The sequence below is a fragment of the Austrofundulus limnaeus genome, unplaced genomic scaffold (genome assembly GCF_001266775.1).
Source record: "Austrofundulus limnaeus strain Quisiro unplaced genomic scaffold, Austrofundulus_limnaeus-1.0 Scaffold637, whole genome shotgun sequence".
Lineage (NCBI taxonomy): Eukaryota > Metazoa > Chordata > Actinopteri > Cyprinodontiformes > Rivulidae > Austrofundulus > Austrofundulus limnaeus.
The window spans coordinates 158,780-176,617 of NW_013953039.1; the positions used below are offsets into that span (position 1 = coordinate 158,780).

Consider the following 17,838-nt stretch of genomic DNA (forward strand, 5'->3'; position numbering starts at 1 on the left):
CTGTATTTGATAATGTTTTGAAATTTTAAAATACTGATGATAGAAACAGAAGCTGCTCTTCATAGTGACAAACAATAACAGGAACAACAGCTTTTTGACAGGTTTAAAATTTCTTTAAAATACATCAAAAAATATATTTAAAAGTTCACCCCAAAAATAATTTGATGAAGTGCAAATTAAAATAAAGTTGTATCTGCAACTGTATTTGATAATGTTTTGAACTTTTAAAATAGTGCTTGGTAAAAACAGAAACTGCTCTTCACAGTAGTGATAAACTTTGGTGTTTTTTGATGAGTTACTTTCATTTTTGCTTCTACTTTTCATTTAAAATAAGTTTCCATTGTCGGCAGGTTTCTAAGGTTCTTCTTCTACATATTAAAAAAGTTGTTAAACATCTGAGTGGTGCACTACCGCTACTAGTGGTGAGAAAGTGTATTGCACCTTATTCAAAATCAATGTGGTCCCACGGCCCTCTGCGGCCCAAAGTTAAAAACTGTTGTTCTTTTGAGGCCCTCGAGGTGTGGGCCGCGGTCCATGGGTTAAGAATGTCTGGATTATACTGTAGCTCTCATTAAGGACAGAAAAAGTTCTGAAATAATTTATCTTGGTCTGATTTTTTTCACATCACATAAACCTAGAGTTTAACTGGGGTGTGCAGACGTTTTAAATCCACTTTGCCCACTATAAAACCGACTTGAAGCAAAAATTATGTTCTCTGTCTCTGATTTAAGAGGTTATTGTGTGTTTAAATGAAAATGAAAAACTGCCACATTTGCCAGTTGCTTCCTGTTTTACAGAAATGTTACCTTATTAACTGAGGCATGTGCGGAACTGTGGTTTGTGTGTACCATTACACCCAGAGTAATTCCTATAGAACTACTGTTCTGATCAAATTGTCACATATTGTTTTTGTTTTTCTGTGACAGTGACTGAAATGTTGGTCAACGTCCTGAGTATCTGCTCTGACGATGAGCTCATGAACGATGGAGATGAGATTTACGATGGTGAGACACATCGGTGAATGTTCTCAGAGCAAATGTCCCTTACTTTTAGGTTACTTACTTCATAAATAAAGAACTCAAGAATTATCAACTGAAAAAAGTTCATTTGAACAATCTTATCCCTATTGTTTACATAGTTTCTTGCAATCTGGATCTCTCTTACATATTTTTTGCCATACAACTGATTCAATTTTGAAGTCATTCTAATTTAAGATGGCTAACACCACTAATAGACATTAATGCAAAAACAGATACAACACAGTCATTTTTGCAGATACTGAGTTACAATTTAGTGTGGCAGTAGTTGGTAATCATCCTTTACACATACTGTGAGAGCTAACAGATCGGACATCTTGCCTGAGATAATCATCATTTACAAGGTTTGACTAAAACAGCTTTAACACTTTACTCTTTCATCATGAGATGATCTTGATTTAAAACTGTAGGTAGGAGTTGATAAACATTCCCTCAAGTAATGCCAAGCTTTCATTATTTCTCAAGTTATCTTTATGACAAACGCATATACCTTTAAACAGATGTTGTCTCTGTTACAGCCAGTGCAGCAGCTGCGAGGAAAGAAGTGATCAAAAATAAGATCCGTGCCATTGGAAAGATGGCCAAAATGTTCTCTGTCCTACGGTGGGTTGAGTTCCACTCATTTATATTTACAGTGTAGTAAGTTCATGTCTAAGTGTGTGTGTTTATATACAGTGTGTGTGTGTGTGTGTGTGTAAGAAAATCAACTGTCACCTAGCCTGGTAAAAGCCAGCCACTTGTCCTTCGCTTTGCTTCGTACAGAGGGTCTGTACTCTCGGCTACTGAGAAGCTATTGTTTGCTGGAGGCGTGGCCTCTGTTGAAGTTTAAAACGATAGGATCTGATTTACCCAATTGCTAACATTTGAACATGACATATGCTGTGCACCAGCTCAACTGTGAAGGCAGCTGAGCTAAGAGGCTAACTGGAAATTGCGTTCACTGTAAACAACCATCCGCTACTGGGAAGAGAGAAGTACTGAGCTGAACGAAGTTGCTGTAAATGAGAGCAGCAGGCTTTGTCAGACAACTTTAACTTATATTGGAAGTCTTGTCAACACGAACTGGCTTCATTCACTTCCTTCACTGTCATTGCTTTTTTTTTTAAAACACTTCAGTAAAAAAAGAACAGAATGTTAGTTTAGTTTCTTCATCATCAGTGACAGTTTTTTTAAAATAGAAGAGAAGAAAAAGAAAGAGAAGAAGATTGAAAGAGAGATTAGATGTGTGAAATATAAACCAAGAAAATACAAGACAACACACCTGACACCTGCACACCTGTAAAAACGGAGAAAACAAAAACACAGCAACAAATAACATGTATATCATAATAATTAAAACTTGGCTGAAATATACTGTATACATACATACTAGGGGTGCATACTAAGGGTGCAAGGCAGGAAATTCACGGTTCGGTTCGGTTCGATACTTTAGTCTCACAGTTGGATATTTTTTCGATACAAAAAAGAGAAACTTCCATGCCACTTTTAACTTGTAATTTATTTATATTAATTATGAACATTTGTTTAACCTCAAAAGTACAGTTTTTTAATCAAATGTTGCTGAAACAGCAAGTTTCTCAGTGGACCTGCGCTAAAAAATGCAGCCTAGGTGGAGTAGTCAAACACAGATCCACTGATTCTTCAACACAGAGCCTCTTCAGAAGACAAGTTGATAAAGTAAATTTTTTAAATCTGTATTGTTCGATACAGCACTGTTCGATACGGTTCGATACGGGTACATGTATTGTTGCACCCCTAATACATACATCTACCCATACATACATATATAACTATACTTACACACATACATATACATATCCACATCTATACTTATGTACACCCTCATTGACCGTCAGAAACTCCAGAATCTGAACACCAGCTTGTGAGCGGTTGTGAGCATGCATGTACAAGATTTTTCCAATGGAATATTTAATAGTGACTGTGGAGACCCAAAGACCCAAAGCAGACATAAGGGGGACCAGAGACCCCGAGAGTGACCCCAAGTGAGGAGCCCCCAGGGGCACCAGCGCAGAAAGAGCCACTCACCCACCCCCCAGAGTGGACCATAGGAGCGATCTAGGAGAACCCCCCAGCAACCCCAAGCAGTAATCCCCCAGGGTTGACAGCTACGAGCTCACAGGCCCCGCTGGCACCCCCGCACTGAAGCAGATCCAGGCATGGACACAGAGGCCCAGGACCCCAGGGCGCACCACCCCCAGGCCAAGGCCCGTTTGGGCCAGAGGACCCAGGCCCCACCAGGCAGCCACCGGGCCGAGCCGGCACACGCCCAAGCACCCGTCCCCAGACACCGAGGGCCACGAGTACACCAGCGGGCAGAGGCACAGCCCACCAGAGAGCAGAGTGGCAGGGGAACAAAGCCCACCACCAGCAGTGGGCCCCCAACTGAACCAGAGGAAGGGGCAGCCCAAGACTCAGCCTGACACATATCCAATCATACACAGACACAATCACACAATCCCACCCTCATCCTCACACCCATTCATTCAAAGACACACAAGATGGATGCAATACTCCAATCATTCTCTCCTTACATACTCTATACCTCCCAGGTCCAGGACATACACACGCTGCCGGCAGAGGGTAGCTCACATACGGACCCAGCAGGTAGTCCCGTTCATTCTGGGGTGGAAAGGACAGCCAAGGCCCGGCCCGGACCACACAAGGCCAACCGGTCAGCCCCCCTCCACCCCCCGCCGCAGTGTAGCCACGCCCCAATCACCCCCACACACTGCCAACGGCCTTGCGCCCACCCCAACCGGCCACTCACTGGACTCCGGCAGCCCCTGGCCAGCGGGCCAACCACGGCAACCAGGAGCCGTACCCTGGAAGTCCAAACGGCCCCAGGGAAGCCGGAGAACCAGACCTGTCCCCAGCACCCCTCTAGGCCCCGAGCCCACCAACAGCCCAAGCTCCTACCAGATGGTCCGACCCCCACACACACACACCTCCACCCTCAGATGTGATGTGATGCGTGCTGTTCTATAGTGCAATTAAAATGGGGAAGAAGAGGGGCAGAGGCCGGCATGGTGCCAGTTTTTCCTCCACCTCGACTCTAACCCAAAACCCTAAATGTCTACAAGCAAACAATGGGAGTGGGCACAGGCATCAGTGGCGAGAGAATTCCCTCCCGCCCCTTGCATGCCACAAGTGCCCAGTCCCACCCCCAAGTTCCTATATGTAAATGTTATGAGGATGTTATAAGACTTATAACTAGACATTCACTTATAATATAAGTGAATGTCTAGGGTGTACAGTAAAATTGGGGCCCAGGTGGTTATGGCAAACGGAGATGTAAAATTGTTGCTCCTTGTAATGTACCTGCACCCCAAAAGCCCTACATGACCTACGAGTGCAGTTGAAAATGAAGAAGGTGGAAGTATGTGGTGAGGGATGAGGGGGAAAATGACTGGGGGAGCAAAATGCTCCCACAGGGAGTCAGCTCCCCCACTGACCCTGGTAGGCACCCCCGTAACCCCGAAACCCACCCAGGGATTGAGGCCCCAGTACCTCTTCCTCTGGACAGACCGCCAGGCCTGGGGAGCCCTAGACCATGGCTGAACAGAGCCCAGAGGACCGCTAGAGACCGGGACCAACAGTCTCCCCCAAGCCATCCAAACCCCCAAGACCCGACCCCCAGCTCCATAGCCAACCTGCAACCCAAGGAAGCCACCGAACCCCGGCAAGGAAGATTCAGCCGAGAGTGCCCACCCACCCAGTCGCCGACAGTGCGAGGAGGCCATCAAGAGCGAACCCCCGCCACAACAAAGGAGCCAACCAGCCGGCCCAGCACAGCCCCGAGACGCCACCATAGGCCATGTACTCTGCCCCACCCCAGAAGGAATACTACACCCACCCCAAAATTCAGACACCTCTCAACATATAACACACTGGACACTGGGCTGAGTCGACCCGCCCCTTCCCGTGGGCCACCGGCCCCGCCCCTGCCAATCCAACCCCCCAGCCCCCGAGACCCGGAGCCCACCAGTGCACCGAAGGCCCCCAGCCCCGAGCCGAGCACCAGAGCGCAAACCGACCCAGAGCCCTGGCAACATGCCCGCCAGGGCCCGACACCCCCAGCCCCACCAGAACCACAGCCCAGGGGCGGCACGACCCCAGAACCCCAGGCCCTCCGCACCCACCCCAAACCCACCCCAGCACAGCCAGGTCAGTTCACTGTCATTGCTAAACTACAGGCAGATGAAAACAGAGCAGAAAATCTAGGTCATCGTTCAAAACTCCTCCTTGTGTTGATTGGCTCGTTGAAATTCTCCCGAAGAAATCCTTGTCTAAGGGAGAAATCCCAGACGAAGCAGAGAAGGGAAACTAGAATAGAGTGGAGCTGTGAGTTCTGAGTTTAAATCAAGTGTGTGTTTGTGGATTTGCAGGTGTGCTGTGTGGGGAAGTGTGTCAATCACTGAAAACCTATCCTTACCACCTGCTCCCTCTGTTTCTTCTGAACCCACACACATCTGGCATCCTGCCACAAACACTCACTGTGTCTGTGTGCTTTTTGTTGTTGTTGTTGTTTCAGAGAGGAGAGTGAGAATGTCTTGACCCTGAAAGGTCTGACTCCTACAGGCATGTTGCCCAGCGGAGTGCTGTCTGGGGGCAAACAGACCCTGCAGAGCGGTAAGTGTCTCACGCACAGTCACACACAAACACTGTCCTTCCTTTTCAAACACACCTTCAGAAACAAATACCTCAAAGGGAAATCAGAACCAGAACATACGGACAGTAAAAAATGCTTCGGGTCATCCTCCGGTTCCTTTGCTCTTCTCCTCACATCGCTGCCGTTTTTCCTCCCATCCTTTAACCTCACTCACCTCCCTCCACCTTGCCAGCGCCGAAGATACTAACAGCCTGCCGCTGGTTGTGTTTGTGTACGTGAGTGCAAGAGCAAGTCAGAAAATTACAGAGCGTAGATAGCGGTGTTATTAAAAATGTTCAGAACCCTGGGAGGACTTGCAGCTTTTTTGTGCATGCCTGTGAGAAAGAAAGGCGAGAGGACTAACACAGGCTGCTGCTAACACCAAACGCTCCCTGAAGCTGCCTCAGAGATGCTCTGGGGGCTTTAAATGTTTAAAGCCTGAAACATGCCCCTGAGTCTGACTTTACAACCAAGTTTTACTTACATTTCTCTTTTATTTGTAGCGTTTAGAGCCAGTTTTAAGGGGGTAGTCCTTTGGCTTGCCTTCTTTCATGTTTTTTCAGTTTCTTTTAACTAACAAAATAAACTGTAAGCACCCAAAGGAAATGGTTTGATTTGGATGTAATTTGGTCCAAATACAGACTAGTGATAGGTAAATGATTTGATTCATAAGGAGTTGGCACATCTAGAACAGGCACCAGAGGGCATACATGGTGGCATCGCAAGTAGAGCAATAGTGTTATCAGAGAGTTATCAGATTGTCTGACAGTCAGTCTGAAACAGTGGGTGAAAGTCAGCAGACACACAGAATGCCTCATAAATGCATCAAACACTACCAGCACCTATTGAGGTGATTGTATTGATTGTCTAACCGTTAGACAATGAAACTGAGACACCCATCATTTTAGTGTGGGAAGTTTCATGGCTAAATTGGACCAGCCTGGTGGCCAATCTTCATTAATTGCACATTGCACCAGTAAGAGCAGAGTGTGAAGGTTCAATTAGCAGGGTAAGAGCACAGTATGGCTCAAAATATTGCAATACACACAACATTATGGATGACATATGTTCAAAAGAGGACAAATTGTTGGTGCACGTCTTGCTCGAGCGTCTGTGACCAAGACAGCAAGTCTTTGTGATGTATCAAGAGCCACAGCATCCAGGGTAATGTCAGCATACCACCAAGAAGGACCAACCACTGGATTAACTGTGGAGCAAGAGGAAGCTGTCTGAAAGGGATGTTATGGTCTAAAACCAGGTGTTTCAGGTTCATTGTCTAAGCCCTGTATATGAGAGCAGATCATGAAAGTTCTGATCACCCAAAGCTGACCTTTTGTAGTAGGGACAGTCATGTTGAGGCCAAGCATTACAGAACACCCTGACTTCTGCCCCTGCCATCCAGACACAGGTACTGGACATGGTATTGGGATGACCCAGAGTGCTACAACACCCTGGACCATCCCAATACTGTGTCTTGAGGTGGCACTCACTCGTTTTATGTTTTAGCTACCATTAACACCAGATAACTCCTGTGTTTTGAATGATACCATACCTGGGAGGTTTAGGTTGATGATGACAGATGGGGAATCAGTTTTAGTTCTGCCTTACCACAGATTTTTGTTTGCTTTTATGTAGGTTCCAAGTGGAGAGGATTGTTTCTGCCTTTGTTGTAAAGAGATGCAAACTTAATGTTGGACATCCTAGAGTACTTCAGGTTACTTCAGGTACTTCTGGCAGGGTTTGAGGGACCCTGATGGCACAGAGTGACATCAGTGATATCCTGTCTGCACTCCCACCCCAACTTCAGGCTTCTACATACTCCAACCGAAGCCAAACAGTAGATGCGCGGACACGTGGTGGTTCGGCGTTGGTTTTTGCACACACCTTTCATAGTTCCTGAGACACACAGCGCCGAGCTCCTGGGAAAACCCTCCTGTTGCGGTACATGTCACTGCACGAGGGTCCTGCCTGAAGTCCATACTTCGAAAAAAAAACTCTAATCCACCGTTATTTTTTTCACAATACTGTCCTGGTTAGATCCGCCATTTTGTCAATGCTCCACACAGATTCCTTCGTACAAAACGACTTTTTTTATCTCCACTCATGAATTTTTGGCCGTTTGACGATCTTAGTTAATGCCTGCTTCTGGTTATAACAGTCACATTCAGGAAGCGAGTTGACCAAGCGCTTACAGCATAAGCAAACACCCCCATGAACATCAGACCAATCACATATAAACTTCTTAGCGGGGGGGTGTAAAAAGTTCTGCCGGTGGGGTGTGACGCAGAGTCGACACTGAGAACACAGTGACATATTTTCCATTATGAAACTCTGACGATCCGAGCTGACGTCAGCTGGTCGGAGAGAGTATAAAGAGGCCCTGGTACGGTTTCTCAAAAAGACATTACGATACGTGTGTCCGCAGACTGTCTGCATCATGTTGAGGTCTTCTCATGGTCCCTGATCCTTCTCCAATCACTGGAATCAGTCAGCAGTTGTCAACTAGAAGTCAGTGCTGATGTGCCAGATCTTGAGTTCCAACATCTGTGGTCCGACTTGCTGCAGGAGAGGAAACAGCTGTATGACATTGTTCTGTGAATCGTTTGTATTCAGGTCTGTCATGGGACTTGTACTGCCAACCCTGTTATCTGTCTGAATACAGTCACAGGTGCAGTTTCGTTTAATTTTAACCACTCTTTCTGGGCATTTTACTATAGTTACTAATTGGCGCGTTTGTTTAAAATTGGTAATGAGAAATTCTCTGTTTGCTGTTAGATCAGTTCAACCTCTATTGTACCCAAAAAGTGTTTGTGAACTGAGATCAACACCACGCCGGTCCTTTGTTCCCTGAGGCAAAGATGTTAATGCATATCTGCACAGAAGCATGTTTCAGCCTTCACTTCGTTTTCCTTCTCCTCTTTCTCCCCCTGTACGTCTTCTTCTCTTTCGGACTCTGTATTCTTCTCTCTCTTCCTGTCATTCTGTTTCTCTCTTTTTTTGCCACCCTTCAGCCACCATTGAGGCCATAGAAGCTATCGAAACAGTTAAGGACGCTGAAGGTAAAATCCCTCTCATTTCACTGTGTGTGTGTGTGTGTGTGTGTGTGCATCACGGCGGGGCTCACAGCCGTCGTGCTCCTGAGGTCATAGATTTCTTTTGCACACTTCTAACTGCATAAGCTCTCAAAACAAAGCCTAAAACCGCTGCATGCTTAGGTAACAACATGAAACACGAGTCTCTCCTTTGTTCTCCTGGGAACATCACACAAACATTTATTTACATCCTCTTCAGATGCAACAAGCAGACGTGTTTTTTTTACCACCTAAAGAGCAGATCTGAGTGTGAGCGGTGATGGTGGACAGGACTTTCTTATATTTTATACGAGCCACAACACTCACCTGAGATGATGTCTGGAAGTAAATCTGAGCTGTTGAGAGGAGACTTGTTTTACGAAATAAATCCAAACAACTGTGTCTAAACATAGCTTTTTCTGCAAAAAAAATCACTGATCGAACTGCAGAGAAAATGTGACGGGACACTGGATTTCTGCTTCTTTCATGAGATGACACGTTTTTTTTTTTCTTTTCTGTAGACCGATAGTAAATATTAAATATACGTAGCACAACAAAAAAGGAGACTTGTGTTTGGTAGATTCTGCTTCTTATACCACTGGAATGTGGGGTGCCATTTGTAAAGTTACACAGTCATAAATTACCACCAACATTTTTGTTTTATTTAGCCTTTTATAAGAAAAACGAACGTATTTATTTTTCAGTCAGTTTTTCACCATATGATTCATACATTTATAAATGTCACAGTTTATAAACTAAATATTTAACTTACAAATTAAATATTTAAGTCACAAGCTAAATATTTAACTTGTTAACTAAATATTTAATTTGTAAGTTAAATATTTAGTTTATAAACTACAACATTTATAAATGTATGAATCATATGGTGAAAAACTGACTTTGAAAAATAAATGTGTTCTTTTGTTCTTATAAAAGTCTAAATAAAACAAAAATATTGGTGGTAATTTTTGACTGTGTAACTTTACAAACGGCACCCCATGAAAGCCTGGTAATTTCCCTTTTTAAATGATGCTACATTTGTAAGGAACATGCATTTGTGGGAGTAGAGCTGTGGGGTGTTGAAATGAAAAAAATTGTCAAATCATCTCTTCCATTGCCAAACAGCTTATTTTGCTGTTGCTATCGACAGTTGTTTTGAGCTTCTGGTACCCACAGGTAGCTGCCTACCAGGTGCATGATACAGTATATAGGATTTATTGCCAAGAAGTAACAAAGAAATAATCAAACACAAATATCCTTCCTTTTTGTTAATTTATATAAGTCAAGCCTTTAAATCAGTGTTATGCATGTGTAGTTTTCCTGGAATAACATCAAGTGACAGGCCTGGGATGATCCTACTGAACACGTTGTTGTCGTGGCTTTTGTGTTTAGTGAATTATTATCTGTATTCACAGACTTGAGTGATCTGCATGCTTTATGTCCCTGCTTTGTGTTTAGTGCTGTATTTAGCTTACCTGGAGTGCAATCCATAATTTGTTTATTTAAATGAATTATGGAGATTCCTTGTGTTTTCCTCCTGCTGTCGTGAAATGTAAGTTATAGCTCGTGAAGTGCAGTTTATAAGGAATGACACGTAAAGAAATGTTATGACTGCCTTTGTTCACAAGTGGCGCTGTTCTCTCCAGAAAACATTTTGGATTGGTCTGTAAACATCTGCAACACACAGTGACCACAACTGAGTTTGTTTTACAGCTTTAAGTTAGAAGATTTTTACTATTATTACAAGTGTTTTAATTTAATTCAGAGACACAAAGGCAAGCAGTCATGGTTAATCTGTTGTCTCATTATGAAACAAACTCCAAAGTGTTTTCTAGTGATTTATTGACAGAATTTACTAAAGTATAAGGTTGGTAGAGATGGACTGCATTAAGGTGTTTTTATGATGTGCAATGTTTTATACATGTCCTTTTGTACACATGGTTAAAACAAAAATATTAAATACCAATCCATCCATTTCTTTTACCCGCCTCTCCTTTCTGTGTTGTGTAGAGCTGGTGTCTGTCTCCATCAATCTCTGTGTGAGAGGCAGGGTCCATCACAGGCATACAGACTACATGGGGACGATTTAGAGTTACCAACTAACCTATTAAAGAGAAATAAACATTTCACCCGTTGTTTGCCTCTTCATACAAATTTCAATGCTAATATCATTATAAAAATAAGATAAAAACCTTAGTAATCTGAATTTATTTGTTATCATTTGTCCAGTTTACATTCTGTTTTAAAGTTAAAGGGATAAATCAGATCCTTTGAAGCAGGGTTCAGTGGGACACCAAGTCTAAAATAAAATTTACAAAAATAGACACTAACACATTTTCATTATTTAGCTCACTTCCTGAGTGTTAGTTGAAAAAAATTCCCCTAATGTTTTGTTATTCGGCTCACAGTTTTTACATTTTTCTTTTTTTTTTTCAAATTTTTAAATATTTTCTAAATACAAATGTGTATATCTTAATGTAAAAGTTAAATCTTAAGTATTGAGGTTTGCATTTAAGTATTTTAGAATGGAAACCAGCCTTTGCTGTTGGTGTGCAACACTTCTTATATGACGTCATCATCCTGCGCCTAAAGGCCCTGTCACACTGGACAAATTATGCCAACTTAAGAAACATTTTTGTCTAAATTGCTAATAAAATTTGTAGATTTAATCAGTTTGTTAGAATTACTGTATGTACACACCTAAAAGAAGCTTCCAGTTGAATTTTTCAATTCCATCTTTAACATAGACGTGTTTAAAATTTTCTCAAGTTGGCATAAGTTGTCTAAAACATCATTGTGTGACAGGGCGTAAGCTGCTAATGGTTTCCTACAAGACATCAAACTTACAGTACCAGCCATATTATTTAAAACAAACACATTTGGAATTTAAATTTTAAATGCCATCTTCAGCAGCATTAGAGGTTGCTTTTGTTGCTTGATGATGATGTCATAACAAAAGCCACGCACCAACAGTGGAAAATGTGTTCTATTCCAAAATACTTAAAGGGGAAATATCATGTAAAATCAACTTTTTTGGGTTCTATATCATGTTATAATGTTATACTCTCATAAAAAACATGTCCATAGCCTTGCTCTGACTCATTCATGCATGTTTGAGAAATCCTGCAGTGTTTTTAGGAAGCCATGCTGAGGAGCAAAACGACAGGTGGGGACCAGAAACGCCCCCGGGACGTGTCTTTAAGCCAAACTTCCTCATGGCAGAGCACCCTCCCCAAACACCCCGCCCATGACTCCTGCAGGCTCTCGGGTGAAAGTGAAAGTGAAACTTAACTGTCTGCTGAGCTCTCAACATTAGTTGTCACTCAGTGAAGCATTTTTCAGATTAAAAATACCTTTGAGGAAATGTATTTTCAGATGCCAAGTAAACTGCATCATGGCAGCCCCCCCCCCCCCACACACACACACACACACACACCGAAATGGGCGAGACAGAAGCGGAAGGTGGTTCTTGTGGTTCTTAAAGAGACAGAGGCCAATTTCAAGGCATTTAGAAGAGGAAGTGATGAGAAGTTTATTTTCTATTAAAACATAAAAACAGCATTTTAATAACAGCTAAAGGTGACCTAGATACATTACTATGGTATAGTAGTTAAATGTATGCCTGAGAAACACATAATATTGGCCCTTTAAAGATAAGCTGTAACGTTAGCCGTAACGTTTAAGATTTAGAATTTAAACTTTACAAAAAGCATTTAGAAATTTTTGAAAAATGTAAGAACAGTGAGCTGAATAACAAAATGTTAAAATTTTACATTCAGAAAGTGAGCTAAATATTAAAAACGTGTTAATGATTTTTTAAACATTTTAATTTACATTTAATGCCTCATTGTGGTGAAATTATGAGCATGTAATATACAGTATCGCCTGTTGTACGTAGCTATTTGAACAACCTTATTTTGGAGAAATAAACATCATTTTGACCAGACTGATGAGCTGAGATCAAACATTCGGCTTAATGTAGCAACAAAAAAAATTATACCAATATTTTTTTAATCTAAAAAAAATCGTAGGATTCAGATTCACTCAAATGTTTGCACATCTTCCTCTTTTGAGTCTTAAAACAAGAAGTAAGTAACAGTTAGTAATTTTTCTTTTACGACTTGCAACACTGTTCGCTGACTCAACAGTATCAGTTCCAACACTTCCTGTCAAACCTCACATTGTCAGCAGCACAGACCGGCTCAAGTGATGAGCTCTTTGCTAAGTGAGCTAAGTGAAATAAGAAGAGATTAACTGACGGCACAACCGGTGCTGGTCTGCCCGTTTCCTAAATGTTGCCATTGTCAACACTGGACTGCATTAATCATCAAATAAAAAGACATAAAATTGATTCCTTTTTTTGGTCTTGGTAAAGGCTCAGCATGTCGACATGACAACTATTAAATCATGTGTGAGAAATCACCAATACGTTAATTAAATACAGAAAATTTAAAAAGTGTCTTCAAAGTAACAAAACTGATTTCAATTTAAACTTTTAAACAAACTAACTGAATACATTCAAGGATTAAATAAGTAAAATATGGATTTTTATATTTTAGATGCAGGATTTGTTATTGATGTCCTCTAAAAAGGTAATTTGAACAAAGGCCTGATTGTCAAATATGACTTAAAGATTATTGCCTAAGAAACTGTCTCTTTTGTGCAGTAATGTGTATTTTATCTACCAACTGTCTTACAATACAAATAAAAAAACAGGAAAGTTAAGTAAATCACAGTACACTGCAAAAACTGTCCATCTTACCAAGTTTTACAATCTTTTATCAGCCAAAAAGACTTTTTGATCTTGTTTTGAGACTGATTTACTAAACAAGAATTAATTGTGTAAGAATAATAATCTTGTTTTCAGAATGTGTAAGATTATTTGTCTTGTTAGCCTAGAGATGGAATAAGAAAATTTTACTTTGTAATCTTGACATAAGAAAAAATTGAGTCAAATCAAGTATTTCAAGAATCTTACCAAGTAAAATTTTCTTACTCCAGTGGCAGAAATGTTTTGACTTAATTTGAGTCAAATTTTTAGACTAACAAGACAAATAATCTTACACATTCTGAAAACACCTGGGGACCACATGGGGACCTTTCTGGGTAGAGTTTGCATGTTCTCTCCGTGCATGCGTGGGTTCTCTCCGGGTACTCCGGCTTCCTCCCACAGACCAAAAACATGACTGTTAGGTTAATTGATAACTCTAAATTGTCCCTAGGTGTGAGTGAGAGTGAATGGTTGTTCGTCTCGTTTGTCTCTATATGTGGCCCTGTGATGGAGTTGCGACCTGTCCAGGGTTTACCCCGCCCCTCGCACTGTGACTGCTGGATATGGGCACCAGTGACCCACGTGACCCTTAAAAGGAAGAAGCGTGTACAGAAAATGGATGGATGGATGGATGGATTCTGAAAACAAGATTATTATTCTTACACAATCAGTTCTTGTTTAGTAAATCAGTCTCAAAACAAGATCAAAAAGATTTTTTGGATGGATAGAAGATTTTAAAACTTGGTCAGGTGGACATTTTTTGCAGTGAAGAAGTATTACAATGTATTTTAACCCCAAATATTCTGAATTGTTATATAAAAAAATAAACGATTCATAAAATAGGCAAAGAGCATCACCCCCCCAATGGCAGACCTAAAGTCATGCCCTTGGTCAAGGGATGAGGGCAGGAATAAAGGCTAGACCTTTCAAATTCACAGTCATTTTCTCCTGGTCTTCCAGGTGGATAAAGGTCTGGGCCCACCTACAGCACATAGGCCGGGCCCTTCGAAGCACACAGCCCCTGAATTTGGACACAACCTTTTTTTATCCAAACCCAAACTGACCCTAAAGGCCCTGTCCACACTACACTGGATGTTTTTTAAAAGTCTTTCTTCTTCGTTTGCACCTTTCATTATAATGTAAATAATGTTCCTGTGAGGAAAAAAAATCATTAGATATACATCTACCACTGACATTTGGAGTCAAACACCAAATGGCTCTAATTCAGTTTGGCAAAACTTAAGCAACACTTTGGTATGGTAGTAGCTGAGAGTCATGCAACATCTACTAAAAGTGTTAAGCTGGAAACATACTCGCTCCAACAGGTCGACGCGCGGTCACATGGTTGTTCGGCAGTCGTTTTCGCACAGACCTTTCATAGTCCCTGCACACTGCTCCGAGCTCAGGGGAACCCCTCCCTCCTGCTGAAACATACGTCACTGCATGGAATGTCTCCCCTCAACAGCAATGCAGAAAAAAAGTCCCTCACCCGACGGATTTTTATCCACATCTGTCCTGGTTTAAAAGCTCCACAGTTTCAGAGTCCTCCCTGCCTGTTTATGTTATGTCTGTTTATTTCCATTTATGAGTTTTTCACGGTTTGACTATCTTTATAAAACTCTGCTTCCTGGTCGGCTCTGGGAGCGAGTCGTTTTTTGTTTTTTTACCGAGTGGTTGAAGTAAATGCAGCGCATAGCGCTGTCAGCACAAACACGGATGAGTTTTTCTCTGTTTGTCTAGCTTTAAAACTGATCAAAACAGTCTGCTCTAGTCAGAAGCGAGTTTTTTTTTTCTTCTGCTATGTCCGTCCGAGCACTTTCAGTTCAGACCAATCACACATTACCGTCGACAAGGGAGGGGGGGTCAAAAAGTTCTGCCGGGGGCTTGTGCTAAAAGGGGCTGTCGACACGACGTTGCGAAGCCCGGTGACGTAATTTTCGCCATTAAACTGCGACAACCCGTGCCGATGTCGGCAGTTCGCAGGGAGTATGTTTCCAGCTTTACTCGTACAGCAAAAGCTTTGTTTAAAACTTTGACTTCAACTACTACAGTCAGCCATGTTTATTAGAAAAACACCTACCGAATCACTGGATGAAACTCTTAATGTCATTAATGTGTGTACAAATACAACTACAGCCCTAGATACCAACAACAAACTCATTTAACACTTTTGTCACGTTTTTTCTCTTTTTTGTTTCGTCTATCTTGTTTCATCCTCATCCATTTACCATTAAATGTGATTGTGTGCTGAAATGGTTAAAACATAAAGGTAAACGGGTATTAAAAAATGAGTTAGAATTGTTTTGGGAGACTTTTTAGCTGAGCTATCTGTTTTTCTGTAAATGAACGTGACAGTAATGGTGATGTTCTCACCACCTACAGTTTTACACTGTTTGTATTGGAACTGTCTAAACAAAGTTTTGTACTAAAAGCTGGGTTTGTTTAAAACATATTCAGAGTACTGTGTATGGGACCTCGAAAGCAAAAACAAAACAAAACAAAAAAATCAGGATGAAACTGCTGCCACATTTAAATAAAGCCACAGAGGGCAAAAGTGTGAATATTCACATTAAAATGCAGGTCATTCTGGTCAAACTCAACCCTTTCCTTTTTTTTAAGCACTAACTTTGCATGTGTGTGTGTCCGCAGCCATCCGAGGCTTCTCCCCGCAGCATCGGATCAGCAGTTTTGAGGAGGCCAAAGGTCTGGACCGCATCAACGAAAGGATGCCGCCGCGGCGCGATGCTGTCAACAGCGTGGGCCTGTCGATGGGCCGCATGAACATGGGCGAACCCAACGGAACCGACAACAACAGCAATATCCAGTGATCGACATGAACATCCTCCCACTGCCCAGACACATGCCTGCAGTTACAACAACAATACCTTATTTATCCATACGTGTACATAGGCATATTTACACAGGAACAGCAGACAACAGGACACACACATGCATACCCCCCGCCCCGTTGCCCTCAGCTGTTATTTAAAGGCATGAGCGTAGCCGGACTGTCCGGCTGAGTCTCTGTACTGAAACTACAACTCCCCTGTACCTGCACAACAACAGGAGAGAAAACCCTCCCCACCCCAAACACGGGGCTGAGTGGTGGGTTGCTGGTGAGAGTATGACACAACTGTATTGGAGGTGTGTTGTTTGGGCAGAGCAAGAAGCGTTTTTCTTTCTCCTGTTAGAGTCCCGGGACAGGGAGCGAAGCTGAGCTGTGGAGATGCCTGCCTGTGCGTGTGCCTGTACGTGAGGTTAGATATTTGAAGAAGTGTTTTTTTTTTTGTTTTGATTTTGTTTGTTTGTTTGTAGACACAAAAAGTTCGGACCAACAGCCAGGCAACGTCGAGGAAACTGTTCTTATCTGAGAGACGTGTGAAGAAAATCTCAGCTGCAGTCTAATCTGAGCCCTGTTGTCTTTTTTCTTTCTGCAGAGGAGATTCCCGTTTGTTTTTGTAGCACTACACTGCACGCAACCTCCACTTGAATTCAAGTAGAGGATTTCCTCCTCACCCACTGCAGAACTCTGGTTCCTGGCCAGCTCGCTCTCTGGAAAAGGCTTGAAACTGAGCCAGATTCTTTTTGAGGAGTTTCTTTTTCTCTCCCTCTCTCCCCTTACCTGTTGCGTGTAAATAGGATACATAGAGAGGTTTTATTGCGCACCTGATGCATATAATCACAGGAAGCAAAAATGCAATATAGCAAAAGACAAATGCTTTGTATTCATGTGGAGGGGAGTTAAATGTGAAGTCATGCTCTTTGTTCTCCTTCTGCATTATTCTCTTCCCACGTTGCTGTCTGTAAGGAACAGCAGTGATCACAGGGAGTCATCGGCCTTAAGGTAGGAAGTGATAAATCCAAGGAAACTGACTCTTCTGGTGAAGGCCTAGATAACAAGAAGAAGTCAGGAAAAAGAAAAGGTCTTTGTAAAGCATTTATATTAACGCATCAATGCATGCAAAGTTAAGTTCTTTGATAATAATGTGAAGATTATATTTGTGCTCTGTGTTTCACTATGGTAAGACAATTTTTTCTTGGTTTCATGGCTAATATAAATGAACAGAGGTAATAATGAGTCATTTCTTTGGTACATAATGCTAATTTATTTGGGGGTTTTTTTCTATTCATTTTGTCATGTTTTTTTTTGGGGGTGTTGGAGGGTCTCGATTTCTTTTTCACAACTTGTGTTTTTGGGCTTTGTTTTGACGCTGTACAGAATGACTGTGTGCTTCTATTCAAAGTGTGGAGTCGTCCACGTTCTCTCCTCTGTTTCTTTGCCATTGTACA

General features: G+C 42.0%; 1 protein-coding gene across 1 annotated transcript in view; it reads left to right on the top strand.

Moving 5' to 3' along the window:
• Window positions 1-16,862, top strand: part of LOC106531460 (serine/threonine-protein phosphatase 2B catalytic subunit alpha isoform) — a gene marked incomplete at its 5' end in the record, with an annotated part of 56,244 nt that extends 39,382 nt beyond the window's left edge. The window contains 5 exon segments of the mRNA XM_014027333.1: window positions 927-1,004; window positions 1,556-1,640; window positions 5,590-5,687; window positions 8,718-8,765; window positions 16,198-16,862. Of these exon segments, the coding sequence (XP_013882787.1) occupies window positions 927-1,004; window positions 1,556-1,640; window positions 5,590-5,687; window positions 8,718-8,765; window positions 16,198-16,376 (488 nt within the window).
• Window positions 16,863-17,838: the final 976 nt, after the last annotated feature.